This window comes from Piliocolobus tephrosceles, chromosome 13 (assembly GCF_002776525.5).
Source record: "Piliocolobus tephrosceles isolate RC106 chromosome 13, ASM277652v3, whole genome shotgun sequence".
NCBI classification, from domain to species: domain Eukaryota; kingdom Metazoa; phylum Chordata; class Mammalia; order Primates; family Cercopithecidae; genus Piliocolobus; species Piliocolobus tephrosceles.
The window spans coordinates 33,073,757-33,097,274 of NC_045446.1; the positions used below are offsets into that span (position 1 = coordinate 33,073,757).

Genomic DNA, 23,518 nt, shown 5'->3' on the forward strand with positions numbered 1-23,518 from the left:
TCTCAAAAGAAGACATTTATACAGTCGACAGACACATGAAAAAAAATGCTTATCATCACTGGGTATTAGAGAAATGCAAATCAAAACCACAATGAGATACCATCTCACACCAGTTAGAATGGCAATCATTAAAAAGTCAGGAAACAACAGGTACTGGAGAGGATGTGGAGAAAGAGGAACACTTTTACAGTGGTGGTGGGAGTGTAAACTAGTTCAACCATTGTGGAAGACAGTGTGGCAATTCCTCAAGGATCTAGAACTAGAAATACCATTTGACCCAGTTATCCTGTTACTGGTTATAAGGATTATAAATCATGCTGCTATAAAGACAAATGCATCCATATGTTTATTGTGGCACTATTCACAATAGCAAAGACTTGGGACCAACCCAAATGTCCATCAGTGATATACTGGATTAAGAAAATGTGGCACATATACACCATGGAATACTATGCAGCCATAAAAAAGGATGAGTTCATGTTCTTTGCAGGGACATGAATGAAGCTGGAAACCATCATTCTGAGCAAACTCTCACAACGACAGAAAACCAAACACCGCATGTTCTCACTCATAGGTGGGAATTGAACAATGAAAACACTTGGACACAGGGCAGGGAACATCACACCCCAGGGCCTGTCATGGAGTGTGGGACAGGGGGTGGGATAGCATTAGGAGAAATACCCAATGTAAATGACAAGTTAATGGGTGCAGCAAACCAACATAGCACATGTATATGTATGTAACAAACCCACACATTGTGCACATGTACCCTGGAACTTAAAGTATAAAAAAAAAAAAAAAAGAAAATCCCAACTCAAACTAGCTTAAGCAAAGAAAGAAAATTGTTGGCTCATGTACATAGGAAACTAAAGAGGTGGTTGTTTTTAATAGCTGGTTTTAGGGATTCAAATGTCATCACCAGGAATCTCACCTTCTGTCTCTTTCTACCTCTTATGTCTGCTTTCATATCTTTCAGCTTCATCTCAATGGGGGAGGTTTGCATTTTTCTTAAAGCTAGCAATCCAGGAGAATGGAGCCCTGCTTGCTTTCTTCATCAGGACTCTGATTTACCAATCTCTGTATGTGGAAGAATAGGGCATTTTGATTGACTAGCCTTGTAGACATTCATTGCCATGCCTTGAAGGCAAGGCCACATAATTGACAGACCCATCAGAATCAGTTCGGAAAAAGAGGGATGAAGAACAGACGAAAAAAAAAAAAAAAAAGGCTTGTGGTGTGCTTTTTCAGTAACATATTTCACATACAATTTTGCTTATATAAGTAGTTTTCCAGAAAATAGAAAAAATTAAAATGCTTTGCAACAAACCAGCATTTTTTTCTTTTCTTTTCTTTCTTTTTTTTTTTTTTTTTTTTTGAGACAGAGTCTCGCTCTGTTGACCAGGCTGTAGTGCGGTCCCTGCAAGTTCTGCCTCCTGGGTTCACGCCATTCTTCTGCCTCAGCCTCCTGAGTAGCTGGGACTACAGACACCCACTACCGCACCCGGCTAATTTTTTTTTTTTTTTTTTTTTTTTTGTATTTTTAGTAGAGACAGGGTTCCACCGAGTTATCCAGGATGGTCTCTATCTCCTAACCTCGTGATCCACTCACCTCAGCCTCCCAAAGTGCTGGGATTACAGGTGTGAGCCACTGCGCCCGGCCCATTTTTTTCATTCTTAAACAGTATTATACCAATTACAAACTTAGATTCATATTTTTTTTCTTTCTTTAGGCTCTCATCTGTTAATTTCTAAAGGAATTTCACATTTAATAATTGCTATATGGTCTAGAATAACATGATGACAAGTAAGTTGTAATTAATACCCAGCCTGTATTTGTAATCTAGTAGGCTTTTACATTTAAAATTAAATAACATTCTTTATCATTTTTAGCTGAAAATGGCAAAAATAGGAGCAGAAGATCACAGAGAAGCACTGTCTCAGTCTTCCTTATCCCCCTTGACTAAAACAATGAAAGTATTACAGCAAAGTAGTCCTGAAGGCACCTTGGATGGGAATACTGTAAACCCAGTTTACAAATATATTTTGAACGATTTACCAAGGTAAGAACATTATTTCAGCAGCTTAAACTAAATACTGAAGGGGATAAAAGTGTTTCTAGAAAGTAGTTTAAATGTTCAATCAGTCTTGGCTGGGCGAGGTGGCTCATGCCTGTAATCCCAGCACTTTGGGAGGCCTAGGCAGGTGGATTACTTGAGGTCAGGAGTTCGAGACCAGCCTGGCCAACATGGTGAAACCCCGTCTCTACTAAAAATACAAAAAAATTAGCCACACATGATCACGAGCACCTGTAATCTCAGTTACTCGGGAGGCAGAGGCAGGAGAATCGCTTGATCCTAGGAAGTGGAGGTTGCAGTGAGGTGAGATCATGCCACTTGACTCTAGCCTGGGTGACAGAGTGAGACTCTGTCTCAAAAAAAAAAAAAAAAAGTTTGAGTACAGGTGATATAAATAAGTAACTGAGATGTTACGAGGTTGGGGTTATGGAGGTTGTTGCTTAGAGTAGAGCCCTTCCTTTTTTCTACTTTATGGGAAGAAAAAATGTAGATGATGCAGTAAAAGTAAATTATCTCTGGGATCTGACTTGAATGGGTAGCATAATGATAATAATGATAATGGCAGGTAGTACTTATTAAGTGCCAGTCACTATGCTTAGCACTTAACCTGCATTATATCAATTTTGTTCTGAAAACAATTCTAGAGGCCGGGTGCAGTTGCTCACGCCTGTAATCCCAGCACTTTGGGAGGCCAAGGTGGGCAGATCACCTGAGGTCAGGAGTTTGAGACCAGCCTGACCAACAAGGTGAAACCCCGTCTTTACTAAAAATACAAAAAAAAAAAACAGGGCTTGGTGGCATATGCCCGTAATCCCAGTTACTCGGGAGGCTGAGGCAGGAGAATCTCTTGAACCCAGGAGTTGGAGGTTGCGGTCAGCCAAGATCACACCATTGCACTCCAGCCTGGGCAAAAAGAGTGAAACTCTGTCTAAAAAACAAAACAAAACAAACCAAAACAAAAAAACACTAGGAGGAATATAAGACAGACAGTAGTCTCAATACCTTTGTTTTACCTATGAGGAAACAAAGACAGAAAGAGGTTGATTAACATGACTGAGCTCACACAACTAGTAAGTAGTAGTAAAGAAGGTATGATATGAATTCAAATGGATCTAACACTACAGCATTTATCAGAAGTATAAAACAGAGGAGACAGGGGTATTCTTCCTGTGCTTTTCTCTGTTAGAAAGTGAAAGAACTAAAAGGTATTTGTCATACATTGATAAACTATTGGCTGGCTAAGTGTGATGCCATAGTCTTTATGTTATGTTATGAGACTGTAAGAAAATCAATAAATTATTCATAAATTAAGGATTATGTTAATCTTCTTATGGAAATCCTAGATCGTATTTATTTCCTAGACCAGTTTGAGTGTTTGCTTATTTGTGTGTGTGTGTCACTAGGTTAAGATGAAAGTGAAACCTTGACTTTCAGCTGATTTGTTTTGCTTTATTCCTCTCAGCTATAAGTGCATATTAGTAGTGTATGAGATCCTTTATACAATGCAACTTTAAAAAAAATGAATACCCTGTATGTTATATTGTAGGGACATAAGTCACTCATAACTTATTAGAAAAAAAATTCTAAATAGGATTAAATGTTCCTTTTTACAAATGCCAATTCTAATATTATGTGTACTTGCACATATTTTTATTGCCTTTAATATTTATTTATTTCCAATTTGCTACTTGAAAATGGTAATACATTCGCTTTTTATTCTAACTACTTTTGTGCATTTTTGCTACTTTATTTTTTTCTGGTAAAGCTAAATGTATTTTCATTTATTCAGTCTGTTCCTGCTTTTTTCCTATTTGCTTTCTTTGTTAGTCAGTTTAACACTGGCTTTATTTGTCCTTTTCATTATATGTCAGTCTTTCTTCTCATGTGACACTTTCCTACTGCCTGTTTTTTATAGTTTCTGTTTCATTGTGCTTCTTTTGTTTCTTTGTTTGAATCCTAACTTCTTTTCTGTCACTATTGCCTGTTACTATCAACTTTGATTATGATAAACCAAGAAAATGAAGTAACCCTCTTCTTGACAATCAAATGGAAAGCTGTAGACAATGCTCAGAGGTCTTTTACCTTCATGAAAAAGAAAATGATGAGTTTCAACCTGAAAGGGGTCAAGTTCATAAAGGCTAATGGTAATTTAAGAGTCATTGGTATTAATATGATTATCAGAGAGAGGCAATTTTCTCTATGAGTAAGGACATTTACCCCCTGATTGAGGTTAAAACTTCTTTTGTCTCATTCTTGTTTTCCTTGCCACCTTTCTTCTACCATCTTTGTGGTCTTTTTATGAGAAGTAATTATTAAAATATAGTCAATGTACTTTTCCTACTTGTATTACAGAGATTGTGCTTTCTTCATTAATTAATACATTGCACTTTTTACAAAATATGCCTACATATATATGTATATATATTAAGTCCATTCAAAGTAGCCATACAGTGACCACTTTATTTTCTTGTTATTATCTGATGCTATCAGTTTGCTTTTCATTATATTTACATTATCCACTCTCCTTCCCTCTGTTCTTCCTTTCCATGCTGTCACTCCATACTGCATTTGCTTATAACAGAGTGAAAACCTCTGTGCCAGGACATGCCCCCTCGCCAGAAAACTAACACCAACATTATAAATGTTTTCAGCTAATTATGCCAGAGGTTTCATCCTCTCATTTGGACTTACCATTTGGAGGTCATGTGAATAAAAAAAATAATGCCTCATTTCTGTGGCTGCTTCCAGGAAAGTAGCACAATAGTAAACTTTTCCTGCTCAGCTGTAGTCTGATGCATTCCCAGGTGACCCAGAATCGGAAAATAGTCTTGGAGACATGGATGACAAAATCAGTTATTTTTTAGTAACAGGTATCCAGGCATAGTTTCACCATGTTCATATCCAGCACTCCAAATGCTGAAGTGGAAGATCTCCAAATTACGATTGCATTTTTGCATTAGGAGAATGTTGTAAACAATTAGTAAATTTTTCCATCTCACATGTAAAATATGTTGTTTTAATGATTTTCAGCCAATGATCATCTAAGGGATGTGATTTAATGATTTTTATAATGGGAAGTTATAGTATTTTTTATCCTGCTGGCAGGTCAGTAGTAGTAAAGAAGGTATGGTATGAACTCAAATGGATCTAACACTACAGCATTTATCAGAAATATAAAGCATTACCAACTCTTACAAGGCCCTGAGGAGGAAAATTACTTTTAGTAAATTAAATGAGAACTGAAATCAGTTTTTAAAAAGTAAATACTAACCATTTTTTGTTGTTGTTGTACATTATCAAGGCTACTTTTTCACAAGCAAATCTTGCTTTCAAGGATACTAACAGACACCTAATCTATTTAGTCACTGTTTAAGTCATTTATCTTGGGTACTTTTTACTTGGAATGAATCTTAGATTGTTTTTGAAATATAAACATTTAGATCCATTGCCTTTTCTATGGACAGTTTAAGTTTAGCAACTTCATCATTCCAAAAATGAACTGTCGATTCCCACCATGGAATGAGTGGCAGATGAGAATGAGAGAAAACAACAGTGAATGAAGCATGCTAACACCTTCTCTGTTTTAGACTCCTGCTACTACCCAACAAATTATACTTTCTCCAGTTCATAATCTTTTTCCAGATTTTTTCCTTCAAGCTTTTAAAAATATTTCTGCAGATCTCCATATAAATATAATATTTTCTTTATAAAATCTTAAAAGACTAGATCATTGTTTCTTTTTGAAAATTTTCTTCTGGAAAAGTTGTATATAATATTTATAACCCCTCAGTTTTAAATTTCACATATGCCTTATTTTTATTCCCGTATACTTTTACACAAGTAAAAAAAACTTTTTTTTCCTTTGGGTGGAATTATTTATGCCCCCGATGCTATGCTCAGATGTATCTTTATGAATTTTGGAAATTGTTTTTCTTCTTTAGAAGTTTTTCTTCTGCAAAAGTAAACAAGTTTAACTTAACAAACACTTATTGAATATCTTTTATGTAGTATATATGTAGTTTGAACATAACATTTTGGTTATTATTCAATCATTGAATTGCAAGTAAAAATTTGTTATGCGTTATAAAATATCCTGAAATTGCTCCGCAGTTGGAAAAACCCTTATAAACATTTTTAGGCCAAATTAGAATTGCATTTTCTTCTGGAATTGGAAGTAAAACTTGTGGGGAATTTTTTACTTTTATTACTCATTTTCTATGATGTTTAAATTGTATTTTATCAGATAATCTAGCAATTGGAGAAAGTTGTATCTTTGGAAGTTTAAGCAACTTGGAGAAAGGGCAGGATGAAGTTTAATAAAATCTTTTGCTTTGTGTGCTTAAGAAATTTTATAAAAGCTTGCATTCACCAAACATAAGTAGGGTTATTTCTTTTATTGGTTGTATTCCAGTATTTTAAACTGATGATTCATTATTGAACATACTTATGGTCATTTTGCTTTATGTTTATATTTTATTTGTATATATTTCAATTTGAGAGCTTAATTACCATTAAAATGGTACTATAATAAAGATAAGTTTTACAAATGATGATATTAAAAGAAACTCTTCAGGAAGGTTTAAATGCCATAAGAATTTAAAGCAAGAAATATATGCTTGTCAAATATACAGTATAAATAAATAATTTGGATGAAAATGGTTGACTACATTTAACAAAGAGACTACCAAATAATGAAGGGCTAAAGAGTGGTTGTTAGATTTGATGTACTTCATTTCATATTGTAAGTAATTGCTATCCATAAAAATTCTATGGCTTCTGTATAAGAAAAAGAGACATTTTGACAGGCAACACTAGTATGAAGAGACAGCAAGTACAAATCCTTGGCAACTGTCATTTCATTATCCTGCTGTTGAATTCACATCCAAATTATGTGATAACTTAGACCTGCATGTTTGTTTTGGAGCCATGGTCTGTCAAAGTAGCCACATTTCCTGCTTAAGAATAGAATTATTAGCCACATGCAAATTTATGCCATAGAAATCTAAATGTAACAAGGATGTTTTGTGTTTCATAAAGAGGGAAAATCGAAACTCCATGTCATTTTATGCTTATGCTGAAATTTCTGGTGACATGTTCCTGATTAAGTAAAAGTAGAATTTTTAGAAAATAGCAGATAGTTTATATTTTATCTTATTATGAAATTAATTCAACATTAGTAAAGGTGTTGAATAAAACTAAAAATAAAGCAAAAGTAATTCGGATTATCAATTACTTTACACCACATGTCCATTACATTTGATGCAGTAGTGGAAAGCTGACTATATAAGTTAGGCCACTATCAGTGGAAAGTAACAAAATTCAACTGAAAGTGACTTAAAAATGAAGAACATTCGTTATTTCATGTAAGAAGAATTCAGAGAGAGAGCAATTTTAGGGTTAAATTCAGCAGTTCAGCAGTGTTATCAAAAAGTCTGGCTCACTGTGTCTTTCCCTCTGCCATCCTCAGAATATTGGCTAGATCCTTTGGCTTGACCCCTCCTGCTTGCAAGATGGCTCATCACATGTTCACTCAGCAATGTCCGAGTAAAAAAGATGAATGTTTGATCACTTACATCTCTTTTTCATGAGGGCAAATAACCTTTGTCTAAAAGATTTATTATGTCTCATTGGCCAAAATTAGGTCACAAGCAGATTACTTAACCTGCCAGGGTCAAGGGAAATGAAATTACCATCATTGGCTTTAGACCATTGAAGATTTACTCACTGGAGCTGATCATAGGATACTTTCCATGGGCATATAAGGAAGATGAATTCTTAAAAATAACCGAGACTTTATCCAAGAAGAAATGGGGGAAATGACTTAGACAGATAATCAACATTACCTGACATAACTCTTGGCTTCAGCTTTCTTTTATTTTATTTCTTAAATTGTGTTTGTTTCTTTTCAGTGGCATTTTGATACATTTTTGCATGCTGTCATAATTACCAAAAAATAATTCCTGCATATCAACCACTGGTTGAGTTCCTGTGGAAATATAGCAGATGTAAAACAACGATCTTACTCTTGCAGAGTAAGATCTGAAATCATCTGAAATTATATAACAGATAACAAAGCAAACATGGCAATATGCAAAACAGGACATCAATTTTTACAAAGGGCCTGGGGAAATGATTTGGAATAAGGAATAACTAGGATCTGGTGGGATTATCTTCTCTTATGTGTCCTGCCATCCTGAACAGTTTTGGTGACGCCTTTTCCATGACCCTAACCCCTGGAATTTTTCCCTTCAGTAACTAGGGCTTTTCCTTCAGAGCTAATCATGATCAGTAATTGTAAATTTATATGTGTAACTATTTAATAGTTCTCTCTTTCACCTGACAATTAATGTTATTATGAAAGAGGTTCTAGAAAATGTAAATTCTGAGTTGAGATTAACATTTATTAAATATTTATTTTTCAAAGGAGTACAGTAATAGGTATAGATTAGCTGAGTGAACACTATTGGTAAAAAGGTATGCAGATAGGAACTATGGAAGGCAATGTGGTGCAGTTATAGCTGAGGGATATTACGGGGGAGTAATGAGCAGCACCACTTGGTAGAAATTGTTAAATGTGAGACCAAGAAGTATGATTTTACTAGGATTTTTCTTCAAATTGCTATAAAAAGTCACTAAGGTTTACTAATGCCATTAAGAAGAGGAAATGAGGAGAAAATTTGTTCTTATCAAATCTGTAGTCATCTCCTTAATTCTTATGGTCTACTTAGCTGTTTTTTCCTGTAGTCTTTCCTAATAATATTTTCTTATATTTTTAGACCTTAAAGATTACTTAGTTGTTGCTTTGTGAAGCAAAAATTGTAAACTAGATTTAAAGAAAATTTCAGAGAGTAAGCATAATTAAATGCTACTCTGAAATATCAAGAGGGTTGTAAATTCCACAATGTTTAAGATCTTTAGGACCTGTAAATACAATGAGATATCGCCATCATGATTAAGTTTCATTATGTGGCAAAAGAGAAAAGATTTTCGCAGATGTCATTAAGTGACACAATCAGTTATCTTTAAATTAATTAAAAGGGAGATTATTCTGGGTGTGCCTGACCTAATCAGATGAACTCTTAAATGATAGAGATCATAGACAGACAACTTAGAAAGCTAAGCTATTGCTGGCCTCAAAAAAGATGATAGTCAATATAAATTCTATAGCAGTCAAGAACTGAATTCTGGCAACAACCTGAATGAGCTTGAAAGAGGACCCTGAGCATCAGATGAGACTGCAGTCCCAGCTGACACCTTGATTTCAGCTTTGTGAGATCCTTAACAGAGGATCCAGCTAAGCTTTGCCCAGACTCTGGACCTACAGAAATAGTGTGCTAAGAAATAGATGTTATTTTAAGCCACGAATTTTGTGGTAGTTTGTTGTGCTTCAATAGATGTACAACTAATAATGGTTGGAGAAGTAGGTGGTACGTAGTAGTTTAGATATATAAATAGATTTTTAAAGGAAGTGTACTTATGAAGTAATATGATTAATGTTTTTGTATTAATCCATTTCAGTGGAATTTAAACTTCAGGCTTAAAAGGAATGCTTCTATATCATGGCAAAAGATTAAATAATACAATGATAAATTGAAATATTTGACAGAAATTAAGGGCTAGCATTTTATATGATAGGAAATAACCAAAGAGATATAGTAATTCTGGCTATCAAATCTTCCAGGGCAGGTATGGATGCACAGGGAGGAAACACATTCCATCATATGGGGTTGGCATAGAAATCATACTGAAAAAGGAACTACTTTGTCTGTTTGTATGTGAGTTATTTACAGATGCAATGAAAAATTTACAGTAGAGACATACACACTTCCAGGACAAGATGATAAATCTGACAGAAATATTAAAAAGAAAATCTATGTTATAAAATTAGCCCAGGTTCCAGAATGTTATGGAAAATCTCAACAGTAGGTGGGGAGAAGGTGAGGGTTTTGTTTTGTTTTTGTTTTTGTTTTTGTCTTTGGACAAAAGACCATTTTCTAGAACAACTGGTTTAGGAATTCACATGGAAAGGAACTATACCTATTCATGGAGACTGCATATGGGCCAATAAATAAAAGTAACCATAGCACTAAATTTAGTATCAGTTAGGAAAGACAAAATTCAGCAAAACTATCATACAACTTACTGAATTTTAGAAAAGATAGCTGTATAGATCTTCATGTAGATCTTAAAAATGTAGATCTTAAAATAAATTATAATATAAAATGTATATAATTAATAGTTCTCAAGAAGCACAGGAAGAACAGAATGCAAAACCTCAAGCTCAAGCAAGGAAGACTTTGGAGCTGAGCTCCCTGCATAAAGCTAGGACCCCTGAAAGACAGATGCACCTGTTAATGAAAATGGGAACAAAAGTATTGTTCATCAGCCCTAGGAAGCAACAATAAACAGATATAATGTATTTTAAGGTTTGTGCATTGTCTGGAAAGTAATGAGTAAGTAATTATGTTAAACTTTAATGGGAAAAGGATTCATATTGTAATGGCTAGTGTAACCAGTAAAAATAAAGTTAAGCAAATGTATAACATACAACCTAATAGAAGGGGAAATGAAATAATGGAAAATTATTTTTTAATCTAAGCAAAGACAACAAAGAAGTGAAAAGGAGCATAGAACAGATAGGTAAAACAGAAAACAAGTAGCAAATGTATTAGGGTTCTCCAGAGGAACAGAACCAATGGGTTATAGTATTTTATTTTATTTTTAAATTTATACTTTAAAAAGAAATATTTTATTTGACTTTAAAAATTTTTGTAATTTAGAGATGAGGTCTCGCTATGTTGCCCAGGCTGATCTTGAGCTCCCTATTTTAGCAATCCTCCCACCTCAGCCTCCCAAAGTGCTGGGATTACAGGCATAAGCCCCCATGTCCAGTCCATATACTGCATATTTTGTATACATATTATATATATATAGGATAAGGTATTGGCTCACCTGATTATGGAGTCTGTGAAGTCTCATGATTAGCCATCTACAAGCTGGAGATCCAGGAAAACCAGTGGTGTGGTTCAAAGGCCTGAGGGACAGAGGGCCATTGGTGTAGTTTCCAATCTGAGTCTGAAGGCCTGAGAACCAAGAGTGACCAGAACAGGGAAGATTAATGTCCCAGCTGAAGCAGTAAGGCAGAAGAAGCCAGATTCCAACCTTCTTTGCCTTTTTGGTCTAATCAGGCCCTCAACAGATTGAATGATGCCCACCTGCCCTGGGGAGGGCCATCTGCTTTACTTGGTCCACCAGTTCATATGCTAATCTCTTCTGGAAACATCTTCACAGACACACCCAGAAATAATGTTTCCTCAGATATCTGGACATCCTGTTGCCTAGTCAAGTTGACACATAAAATTAACCATGACAATAAGACTGTAGATATAAGTTCAAATACCGTAAGCCCATGGTTTACTCATCTGGAAAAGGGGAATAATAATATAGGGCTGTTGTGAGGATTAAATGATAAATAAATATAAAATGCTTAGAACAGTGACTGACATAAATGCTATGTAGGCATTAGCTATTAGTATTGTTATTATCATTGTCAATACGAAGGGCATGATATATGATTTATACCTTGCCTGGCCTGGATGAGAGTCCCTATAATTGGGCAAGTAAGGGCCAAAAGCTGAGGGGACTATTGAAAGAAAACTCCTTGGGGCTCTACACACAAGTTGAACTGCTTCAGAGTTTCCGTGACTTAATAGGACAGGGTTGGAGGGATGTCTCTTTTCATCATCCCTGTACTAGACTGTTCTGGCCCCAGGCACTAGAGTCTTTGGGAACACTCTGAGGTAGCACCTTGGCATGGACCTCATTGTTCTTGTGACTGGTCATGGCAGCAGAGAGGCAGTGAGAGAAGAGAGTGGAAACAGCTGTGACTCTTACCAACATATTTTTATAGGTACGTAGGAGATACTTTTAGAAATTTATAATGTACCACTTTGAGGACTCTCAGTAATAAATGGGGAAGATTTTGAGGGAGGAATAAATTCCTGTACTATGATGATCAGGTTATCATGCTGGCAGTTTGTATTAAATTCTTCACCCTCAAGATTGGCATCTTTAGGATTGTCAAGGAGCACAATCCTTCCTTTTGATCCATATCCCTTTGGGCCAACATTGGCATAGACTGTTGAGCCAAATGGTCCAGAGACTGGGCCTGCAATCATGGTACTGTATTCTTATATTCCTCTTTGATTAGAAATGAATGACTAATATTAAAATAATCAAAAGAATCAGAGCACTGTTTCAGCAGTTGTTACATTTAAACACTTGTGGCAGAAATTTAAATTGTATGATGTATTTTAGTGAATACTTTTAAAATCAATCAATATATCGTGTCTCTGCTCATCTTAGTGTACAAGACAGGCCATGCAAGTCCCCTGCCAATTATGTTTTACCTGTTTGGGAGGCACTGAAAGCCCATATCACCCTACCTCCTGTGTACCTCCAATGTGCATCCTGCTGTCCTATCTCTAGCTGGGCCATTAATAGGTACTTTCCCATATGCAGCTTGCCAGTAGCATGAGGTTGCCTCACATAAGAGTTTTACTCAACAGGGGTGTCCTATCCTGGGTAGTGATGAAATTAAACTCTTTGAGGAATTTGAATGTAAGTCATATAGACAGAGACTGAAGAAAGTAATTTAGCATAGAAACGAGACACATAGAGGAAGTAAGCAGAAGCCATGAGGAAAGAGGAGGAGGATAGAGGTAAATCAGGCAATCATGATGTATGAAGAAGAGGTAGGTAGACCCAGAAGGAGATAGGAGGTGCTGAGTCAAAAAGCATGGAGTCTACTAGAATTAAGTCACTAGTGTATCCTCGACAGCCATGAATGGCCTTCCAATTTTTGTGCCCTGCAGGAGTGGTTTTATTTACTTTTGTAACTTTCTATGTATCTTGATAATAAGCCTTATCACTTGAAGCCTAAGTGTGCCTCTCTGTTTCTTTAAAGCTAAATGAACCTAACACCTTTCATTCCAGCACCAATTTAGCAAACTGACTATGTGGGTTTAATTCCCACATGGAACAAGTTGGCTTTGCAAGGGTATGTGATCATCCTCTCCAACACCTAACAAGCTATGAAACACATATCAATTGTTATAAGAAAGATGAGTTTGAGACTCTGTAAGAACTACTGAGGCCGGGCGCAGTGGCTCATGCCTGGAATCCCAGCTCTTTGGGAGGCCGAGGTGGGAGGATCATGCGGTCAAGAGATCGAGACCATCCTGGCTAACATGGTGAAACACTGTCTCTACTAAAAATACAAAAAATTAGCCAGGTGTGGTTGCATGTGCCTATAGTCTCAGCTACTCAGAAGGCTGAGGCAGAAGAATCGCTTGAACCTGGGAGGCAGAGGTTGCAGTGAGCTGAGATCGCGCCACTGCACTCCAGCCTGGGTGACAGGGCAATACTCCTTCTCAAAAAAAAAAAAAAAGAATTACTGAAAACCTGTCATCAATGTTGTAAAACAAATCAAAGCTGAAGACTATTCATAGTGGACCAATAATATTAACTCTTTAACATGAAAAACTACCCCTTCTCCTACTTTCAGATATAAATTATAAAATTGAACCATATATTTAAATTTAATTATTTTTACTATTCACTGGGTAAATCTCCTATAATCTCTTGTCCTTACCCTATCAGGATGATGTGGAGTTGGGAAGAGTTTGCATTCCCAAAAGAAAGCAAGCGCTGTTATCAGAAGACGGGGAAGATGTGTGTGATAAACAAAAATGATAGCCAATGCATAACTAGGTACAAGAAGGCTATATCAATATAGTTGATAAAATATTATATTCCAATAAAATCCATACAGAACATAGAGCAACATGAATAATGGTGTTTAGTGAATACCATGAAAAACAGTATTTAGTCAGAAGGCAATAGAATTGAGGATATAACATGATTAAAACTTTAGAATATGAAAAAATAAAAATCTTTTGCCTTGTGGTGGTGGAATAATGGATTATTAATATTAAAATCATTAGTATATTTATAAGAATATTTCACAATGAACAAAATATATTCATTAAAAAAGACACCTTATTCTACTTTTAAGTAGGGAATTCCATTTTTTAAAAAAATGTGGGAATCTGCTCTTCAAGTAACTATTTATTGGAAACTTGGAACTGTTGATGAGATCTGTGATTCTTTCCCCTGGCTGTTTACCGGCCTTCCCCCAGGTTGAAGAGCTTGGTGACCATGTGAAGCTCCATTGCTGTTGCTGCAGAAACACTGCCAGTTTGAAATGACTGCTACCACATGCCATCACTCACCACCGTTATCAAAATCTGAGTGGCTTAGGTGGTCTGAAGGGAGGTCCCACCTTTGCCAGAGCTAGAGTCCAAAGACCCTTTCAAGGTGCTCTTTGCCACAGTTTTGAACCTGGTTAGGTCTTCAGAACATAGGGAAGGCCGCTCCTGTCCCCAGTACTGTACTCAGTCCAGAGCAGACTTGGATAGAAACATGTGATAACAACAACAGCAGAATACAACTGCTTGGATTCCAGAGGTGTAGTTCCCCTGGGTCCACTGCGTGAGCTCACACACACACACACACAAACATCTGTTTTCTCTCTGACGTGTGACTATCATTCATTTTTTCAGAGAAAATAATTGACCATTTTACTTGTTTGTGAGCATAAAGAGGGCAGGCTGGAAGAAATAATTGTGATTGTAATGACATTTGTGGATGTGAAAGATTTGGAGGAGGGGCAGTCCCTGCTGAGCTTTCAACACTGAACATATGTTAATTTATAATTGGGGGTGTGTTTTGGGGGAGTTATATTATGCAATAACTATTGAGGAATGAGCAAATTGGAAAGAAGCAGATTTGGTTTGTGCAAAGATAGTTCCAATTACGGTAATAAATGGAACCTGACTATCCTCTATGCCTGATCACCACAGAGCTCAATATTTGCAAATATATTGGAACTTATTTTATTTTATCATACCACTACATTCTATACCTATTCATCTTCCCAACCTGGTGTCTACATAGATTAATATATTCTTCCAGGTCATGTGGTCCCCTGTTCACATGTCATGGTTCATCCAAATACTACTCTTCCTGCCTAAATATCAGTAGGGTGACCAATTGACCCAGTTTATCTGAGACTGAGGGAGTTCCTGGAATGTGTGACCATCAGTGCCAAAACCAGGATAGTCCTGAACAAACCAAGATGAATTAGTTAGGCTAATCTCAGGTCTGCTGTGAAGGCTTTACCAACTTTATTCCCACCCGTTCTAAAATGGCCTTCAATGAGTTCTTTTCAACTTTAAGGTTAATACACACTCATTTTCAGTTTATTTAACATATATTCTCTATTGGGGGATTGTTTGCAAGTTTCTTGATGGTAGGACCCACATATTTTTAGCAGCAGAGTATCAAGTAAGTATTAGAAAATAAAGTGGATCTAAGAATTTAAAAATTATACTTACATTGTTTTAAACATTATGCAAGCTTCCTTTTGGTTGAATTAAGTAAAGCAATGAAGCTTAATGGTTATGAATGTGGATTTTATTTCAGGACAGGCTTGGGTTCAAATTTCCACCTTGTCAGTTACTGATTATGTGACATTGGGCAAGTTAATTAACCCCACTGAGTCTCAATTTCTTAAATCTGTAAAATGGGAATAAAAATAATAACCACTTCCCAGGAATATTGTAGGCATTAAACAAAATAATGGCTAAGGGTGTAGTATTTTGTGTAGCAGATAGCACACAACTCATTATTATGTGGTATTTGTTAATAAATGATTGCAAGTCAATTAATTATATTCTTCCATGCATTGTTTCTTCCAGAGAGTTTATGTCATCCCAAGCAAAAGCAGTTATTAAAACTACTGATGATTATTTGCAGCCTCAGTTTGGCCCCAACAGACTTGTGCATTCAGCAGCAGTACCAGAAGGGTCAGGACTTCAAGATTGCGCCACACATCAAACAGCATCAGATCACAGCCATGATGAAATATCAGACCTAGATAGCTACAAATCAAACAGTAAAAACAATTCTTGTTTTATATCAGCATCCAAGAGAAACAGACCTGTCAGTGCTCCAGTGGGTCAACTGAGGTAATCAAAGCTGTTCTCTGTTCTTTTTAACCTACTGTGGAAGTTCTTTCCTTTGAGCAGAATTTATAATGTTTCAATTGACTATCTCAGACATTAAAATGTAACACATCTCTATGGTTTTTTGTTTTTTTCTTTGAAAGCACCAGAGTAGAATGTTGTTAATTACACTGTGGGAAATATGAGATACACTTCAACCTGGGTAATCAGAAACTCTGAAAAGAATATCTGAAGCAGAATCAGGCTAGGATCATGAAATATCTTTGCTCACACGAACTTATTTAAAAATAAAAATGCTTTCTTTTGATATTTAACCAATAGTTTGAAACATAATTGAATTGAATGACATTATTATAAAACCATTTTGTAAATATGTTTTCACGTCAAGATTGTTATAAACTGTTAACACAAGAGTTCATAGACAGAAGAAAATATTGGTAAAAACAAAAATCAAGCCAAGAAACTAATACCCCACTATTTTCAGATGTTTGAATATGTGAATATGTTGTGTTTTTAACTTACATGACATTTTTATTTTAAAATGTTTACTCTTCTGTGGCATTACAAATTAACTTGGTTAGAGAATTATGAAGAAAATTTGACATGTTAGTTTACCACATACTTTTGCTGAGAAAAATCATAAAGATCAAAATTAGTTTTGCCCGAAGATGAAACTTAGAAATCTTCACTTTCACCACTTCCAGACAATTTGAAATAAGAGCAATACAATTAAACTTGGAATCAAAATTTTAAAATCAAAATATTTTTGAATTTTAAATCATTTTTTAAAAAAATTAAAGAACTTTGATAAACATGAAAACTTGTGTAGAATCTTAGCCATTTGCTGTTTCATGATATTAAGACCATATTACTACTTTTTGCTATCAGAACATATCATATATATATAATTTTTAGTTGCATATGATATATATATTTTTTAAAGGACTGTTGTGTTTTATAAGTAAAGTGATAAAAAATCATTTATTCTGATATATATGTTTTATATGAGCAGTTTTGGCAAACACCATGTTTAAAATTTTTTTGAATATTTAAATAGTGACAGTGTTACTGTGTAACAACAATCTTATCCTATAAAAAGTATTGTTAGGTATACTTACGTACATAGGAACAATCTTTAGTGCTTATATCTGTTTAAAAAAATCCAGAATAATATTTATTGAAAAGTTTTTACTAATTAACATGCATCAATTTTTCTGTTTTTCTTTTTCTTCAGGGTTGCAGAGTTCTCTTCTTTAAAATTTCAGTCAGCCTGGAATTGGCAGAGATTGTCTCAGAGACACAAACTTCAACCACGAGTGATTAAAGTAACAGCTTACAAAAATGGATCTAGAACAGTCTTTGCCAAAGTTACTGTACCAACCATCACCTTGGTAACTAGTGTTCCAAAGTTGTCTAAGCTTTATTTTTTTTCCCTTACTCTCTTTATAATATAAAAATTGAGAAAATTATTGTTAATATTTTCTTTTTAAGAATCTGAATCTGCAGATTGCTTGTATATATGTAGATTTCATAGGAATTTCACTCTTTTCCTTTTAAAAAAAATTCAATATATAAATAGTGTATTTAATTAAACAGATGCAATGGCATTATACCTTGTAGAGTTATTAAAATGACAGATCATTTAAATATTAAAATTAGTCAATAATTAGATATGCTTCATGTTGTCACTTACCTTTTATTTCTATATTTTCAACTGCTAGAAAATAACTGTATTGGTCAAGTTACTAAACTTGGCAAGTGACTCAGTTGGGTTTCTATTTTGATCGTTAGAACCTTTCGTTTTGAGGGAAATATATTACTTTCTTTGTCGTAAATCATTTTGACTTACCTCTTGCTTTCTTCTAGCTGCTGGAACAGTGCACAGAAAAGCTGAATCTGAACATGGCCGCAAGACGAGTGTTCTTGGCAGACGGCAAGGAAGCCCTCAAACCTGAAGATATACCCCATGAAGCCGATGTTTATGTTTCAACGGGAGAGCCCTTTTTAAATCCGTTCAAAAAAATTAAAGGTAAAAAAGATTTAAAAAATACCCTACCCCCACACATACTGAATTGCTTAAGGGGTGCAATTAAAAAATGATTTTCGTCCTGTCTTTTTTGCATGGTTTAACAAAACTAATGTTTACGCATTTACAGCTCAGTAAGAGGATAATGTGCTTAATGAAAGAAAAATCCACTGACAGCCACGTTTATTGCCCTTCATTAGCATTGGTGCTTAATTTAATATAGATCTGAATAGACATTAGGGAGCCTGCAGGAGGTTAAATGGTGAAAATATAATAAATTAAATCAGAGATTATTGAATTTACTGTTTAGTTTCTGTGACACTCAACAGACATAATTCATTAGACTTATTCTCTCAGAAAATAGTTCAAAGTTTCAAGTATCATTTATTCATTTACATTCTTGGTGTTTTTTCAGATAGTATCAACATAATTATGAAAATGTGGCAAATAATGAACATACATTTCTTATATACATATGATTCTCCTAATAACACATTTCATAATAAATGTTCCAGCTTGATTATTTTTTACCTTAAAATGTATAATATAATCCTACACATACTTTCAATTAAGGTTTGCCAAAAAGTTCATTTCTTCCAACATTTCAGAAATGTGGAGATTTTCTAAAATTAAAAAAAAATAGCATTTTTCTTTCTTCAGTGGATAAGAATACATTTTAAGAGAGAAATAAAAGCACTACTATCTAAGAATATTCTTCCAAGCATGTTGTACCTAGAGGTTGGTATCAAGTGCTATGTATAGTAATCAGATTTAAATAACATGAGGAATAAGGACTTTGCCGTAAAAATTCAGTGTGTCTAACTGCTGTACTTTCCTGTGCTTTTTATACTTTATTAGAAGTAATTTTTTTCTGCAACTTCTATAAAGCTAGTGAATCAAAGGCAAGTCTAGGCAGTAATTGCATAAGTAGAATAAAAGTAATTCTGGAGTTCATTACAGATGAGGTGATGAAAATCTCCCTTCTGTTAATGTTATTGTATAAAGTCATACTAGCATTTCTCTCTTATATAAACTTGGTCTTCAGGAAATAAGCAATTTCTTGAATTCAATAGAAAATTTAAGATAATTTGGTTCTTGTGAAGAAGGTTGTTGCTATAATGCTCATTGAAAATTACCTATCTGATAGTGTAGACTCATATATTTTTCACATTTTGCTTTAAGTTTAAAATATGGCTGGCTGCCTTAATTTTATATTTGTTGAATCATTTGCTTATATAAAAACATGAGTCTTAGTGGGCAAATACTTTTCTGTGACTTTAAAAAATTCAGATATATTTGTAATGATTGCTTCATTAAGATCCTTGATTATTGTTATTAATAAGAAATGCTTGCCTTTCATATGAATAATGGTATTGTGGAAGAGACATATAAAAATTATTTATAGCTAAGCTAAGAAGAAAATCTCCTGGACATGTATTCCTAAAATAATAATGTCACACACATGACTGAGCTTGGTGGATGATTTTTAAATATACTAACTAATTTCCTCCTACTTTTTGTTCTCTTTTTTATCCTTTTCAAAAGCCAAGTCCAGAACAAAAAACTTCTCTGCTTTGTCTGCATATCTTTGGCTGTGTTTCACTGTGACATGCACTGCTGTTCTTTTAGCACCAAAATGTTGGCACACATTCCTGAAAATTTCACACCATCTCTTGCTGGATCAGCAAGCTTAACCCACCAAAATCTGGTGTTGTGCAATGGTTTTTGACTGATAATCAATCTTTATGCTGCTCGACAGTTGTTGCTGGGACACGGAGTAGAGCAGGTGGCAGATGTGCCTTGTCTTTTGAGAAAAGAAATTGTAGGTGAGCTTGGACACAGACTAGCATATCTCATGTCCATTAAAAAGAGTTACGATAAGTATAATGGGGAAAAGCCATTCATCCAAGTTAAGCTTATAGATAAACAATGATGTTTGGTTTCTTTCAGAATGTTAAGAATATAAATGTAAATATATATACATTTATATATGAAAGGTAATATTTAACTTGATGTGAGTGATATATTACATATCACTCACATATTCACATACACTTCTTCAAACCACCAAAATCAGCTTGAAGATTACCTTTCTGTCATCTGTTTTATAGATAAATCGATAATTTTCCAACTAGCCACAAATGTACCATTAAAATAAAAACTTGTATGAATAACTTTGAAAGTGGTAGATAAACTTAAAGATACATGATCAGAAGTTGGAAAATTGAACATGCTAAAGGTAAATAGGGGAAAACAGTTGGCAGAATTGATTGTTACTGATGTATCTTTCTAAATGAGCATAAATATTTTATATACAATGGGTCATTATTTTAATTTACAGACTTTTACTCATTCAATAAACATTTATTGAGAGTCTGTATGTGCTAGATACTAGGCCAGGTCAGAGAAAGATAAAAGCTGTGGCTCATAGTCTGATTTCTTTTTTATCATTATTATTTCATCTCTTATTTAAATTCTGATTTAATGCAATTAAATCAAAATTTAAATCAACATATTTTTACTGAATGCCTACTATGTGTGCCCCAGCATAGGGATAAAAGTCCTGGCCTTTAAGGAACTTAAACTGAGTAGATCAGTTATAAATCCTTCAAACTGAGAACACTATTTTACAACATAAATCAAATGGATCTTATTTTATTTCTGGCATTGGAAGGCCAAACAAGTCCGTATATATTTTGGCCATTATATTTCCATACTTCATTGGTTTTCCTTATTCATTGGAAAAGCAATGTAGATAGAGGAAGTTGCCTAAGAACGATTTCCAGATTTGCTAAGGCAGAAAAAATCTGACAGAACATTTCTGATATTTTAACTATTTTACTACGCCTTTTGAGCATCACTGTTGACAACCAGTGGCATTGGATCTAATAGAAAGCCAGAGAGCTATTCATCACATACCTTGAAACACAAAGCTTTCATATGGAGGTCAGGCCAAGGTCAAGACTGACATGAAGCATTCCTTGTTGAAATGCAGTATTAGAATGATTCTTACATTTTAAAGTTGAATATTTAATCAGAAACATTAATTGTATAAGGAGAAGATCAGGAACATAGAAATATTTTATATAAATACTGTTGAAAATGATGCCTTCTTAGGTATTATACTTCTGGCATTTAAAGTTTTTACATTTATTAATAATTCATTGAAATTATGAGTATGCAGTTAATGAATTGTTTGAAAAGGCATATTAAGTTTTCTGATTCATGGCTATGTGGTTTAGGTTTTATTCACAGTTTCCTGAATCTTCTGCTTAATTGTGACACAGCACATGGATCTTGGATCAGATCCATGGGGTTTATGAGTTCAGCTCCTTTATAACTGCTGGAAGCTGTATGTAAGTAATGCAAATATAGCATAATAAATGGTTCGTGCCCTGTGATTGCCTGAATATCTTAAATAAAATGAGGGGAAAACACTGTTTAGACCTAATTCGTTAGGTCCAAGTTCTATTGTATGGAGCTCTGATTGTCTTTAAAAATTATTGGTTTTATATTTCTACTCTCTCCTATATATCCTATTCTATTACTGGGCTTTCGGAATTATCACTTACAGTGATTCATTTCAGTCCTGAGTTTTGTTAACCAAAAGTGAAACTTAGTATTATGAATAAGATTTTAAACCTTTTATATTCTGTATTGTAAAGATGTAGTCACAGAAAAAAATGCATGAAAGGAGTTCTTGATACTACACCTAAGATCTAAATTTAAGCCTAGATGTTTTCTACTAACTGCCATGTGATCTACAAAATGAAATAATTTGCTATGACAGCTTGTGATTGACAAGAATATGTGTGAGCACATTTAAAATAGGCCATCTTTTCATGTAGAAGTGTCAGTGAAATGATGGATTCTCATCATTTTAATTATTGATGATTTGGAAATATTTCAATTCCACGACACACAAGACACATTCTAAATAGCAGCATAACACTTTTTCTCATATCTGCGTCCATAATGAAATGTTCTGTCATATTTTGTTTTTCAAAAAATGCATTAGTTTAATGAACCTGGATTCATGCATTATATTCTCTTCCATTATACGTCTACTGAATTTGTTGATTTTTAAATTGTTATGTTAAAAGCACAAGTTTCAATAGGTGACCCACTACTCACATCACATCATACCTTAATATTTCTGCTGCTAAATCTCAAGACAGAACGCTATAGTTCTGCCTACACCAATGGCTGCTTTAGTGTTGCCAAAGCAGATACCAGCCTTTGTGGTGTTCACCTGCAGGGCATTCAGTCAGCTATGGTAGTTAGTACTGACTTTCCCAAATTCTCTTTTATCTTTTGGTTTGAATATTGTATTTATTAGATTAGATCGTTTGTGCATTTTAACTTCCACTACTCTATATATATTCAAAAGGAGGAAGATGGCATTATATGGAGAAAAAAATAAACATTTTCTTCTCAGACAGCATATGATCCTTCTATTTCTGTAAGTGAGGGTAAAACTATAGGAAAAATATTTTATATATTTTCTACTCCAAAGTTTTAAATCTGTAAATAAAAGAATAGAATATCCTTACTATATAAAATAGATGTGGATTTCAAGACAATTATGAGATGGACCAATAAAGTGTTCTTAGCCAGTAGGAAAATATATAGCCTGCATGTGACTGGCAGCATCTCTTTATATTGTCAAATACCAAATCATTGAAAAACACCTAAATTCTTGACATAACCACAAAATGTTGAATTACATTCATTCACAGGGACTGCGTTTGTTTACTCTACAGATACTTGCAACCCTATACTGTTCTGTTAACTTGTATGCCTTTACAAAATTGAAAATGAAACAGTTACCTCTAAATCAAATCACTTAGTTGTCTGCCTACGCTGCTTGTTACTTTACCTGATAATTCATTTATATATTCTATAGTTATGCTTTCTGAGCGATTTGCTATTCAAACTTTTCACTTTTGAAGGCTTTAGTTATCTTGTTAGGAGAGTTGTGAGAAATGCATTATTGTTTATTTTAAAGGACAGTAGACTCGAAGGCAGATGATGTTGCAAGATTCTAGTCCCTGTGTCTGGTCTTGGGCAAACTGGTTTGTACTTCAATGTCCTTACCTGTAATATAGATGAAGTAATACTTTAAATGACTCTTGGATATTTCTAATAAAGATAAATTATTTGAAAATTAAGTGTCTATAAACCCCTTGTCTAAACAGAAAACTTAGAATACCGTCTTATAAACATAACTAAGACTTCAAGTTAGTGAGAACCTTGTGTCCACTTTTACCTTCCTAGAATAGCTGGCTGGGTTCAGGAAAATAACAATAACAAACTTTGTTTCTACTTTC

At 34.4% G+C, this 23,518-nt stretch overlaps 1 protein-coding gene across 1 annotated transcript in view; it reads left to right on the top strand.

Moving 5' to 3' along the window:
- Window positions 1–1,896: 1,896 nt before the first annotated feature.
- DCDC1 (doublecortin domain containing 1) overlaps window positions 1,897–23,518 on the top strand; it is a 445,002-nt gene continuing 423,380 nt past the window's right edge. The window contains exons 1-4 of the mRNA XM_031936696.1: window positions 1,897–2,060; window positions 15,896–16,165; window positions 17,397–17,553; window positions 18,029–18,191. Of these exons, the coding sequence (XP_031792556.1) occupies window positions 1,897–2,060; window positions 15,896–16,165; window positions 17,397–17,553; window positions 18,029–18,191 (754 nt within the window). The remainder of the gene's footprint in view (window positions 2,061–15,895; window positions 16,166–17,396; window positions 17,554–18,028; window positions 18,192–23,518) is intronic.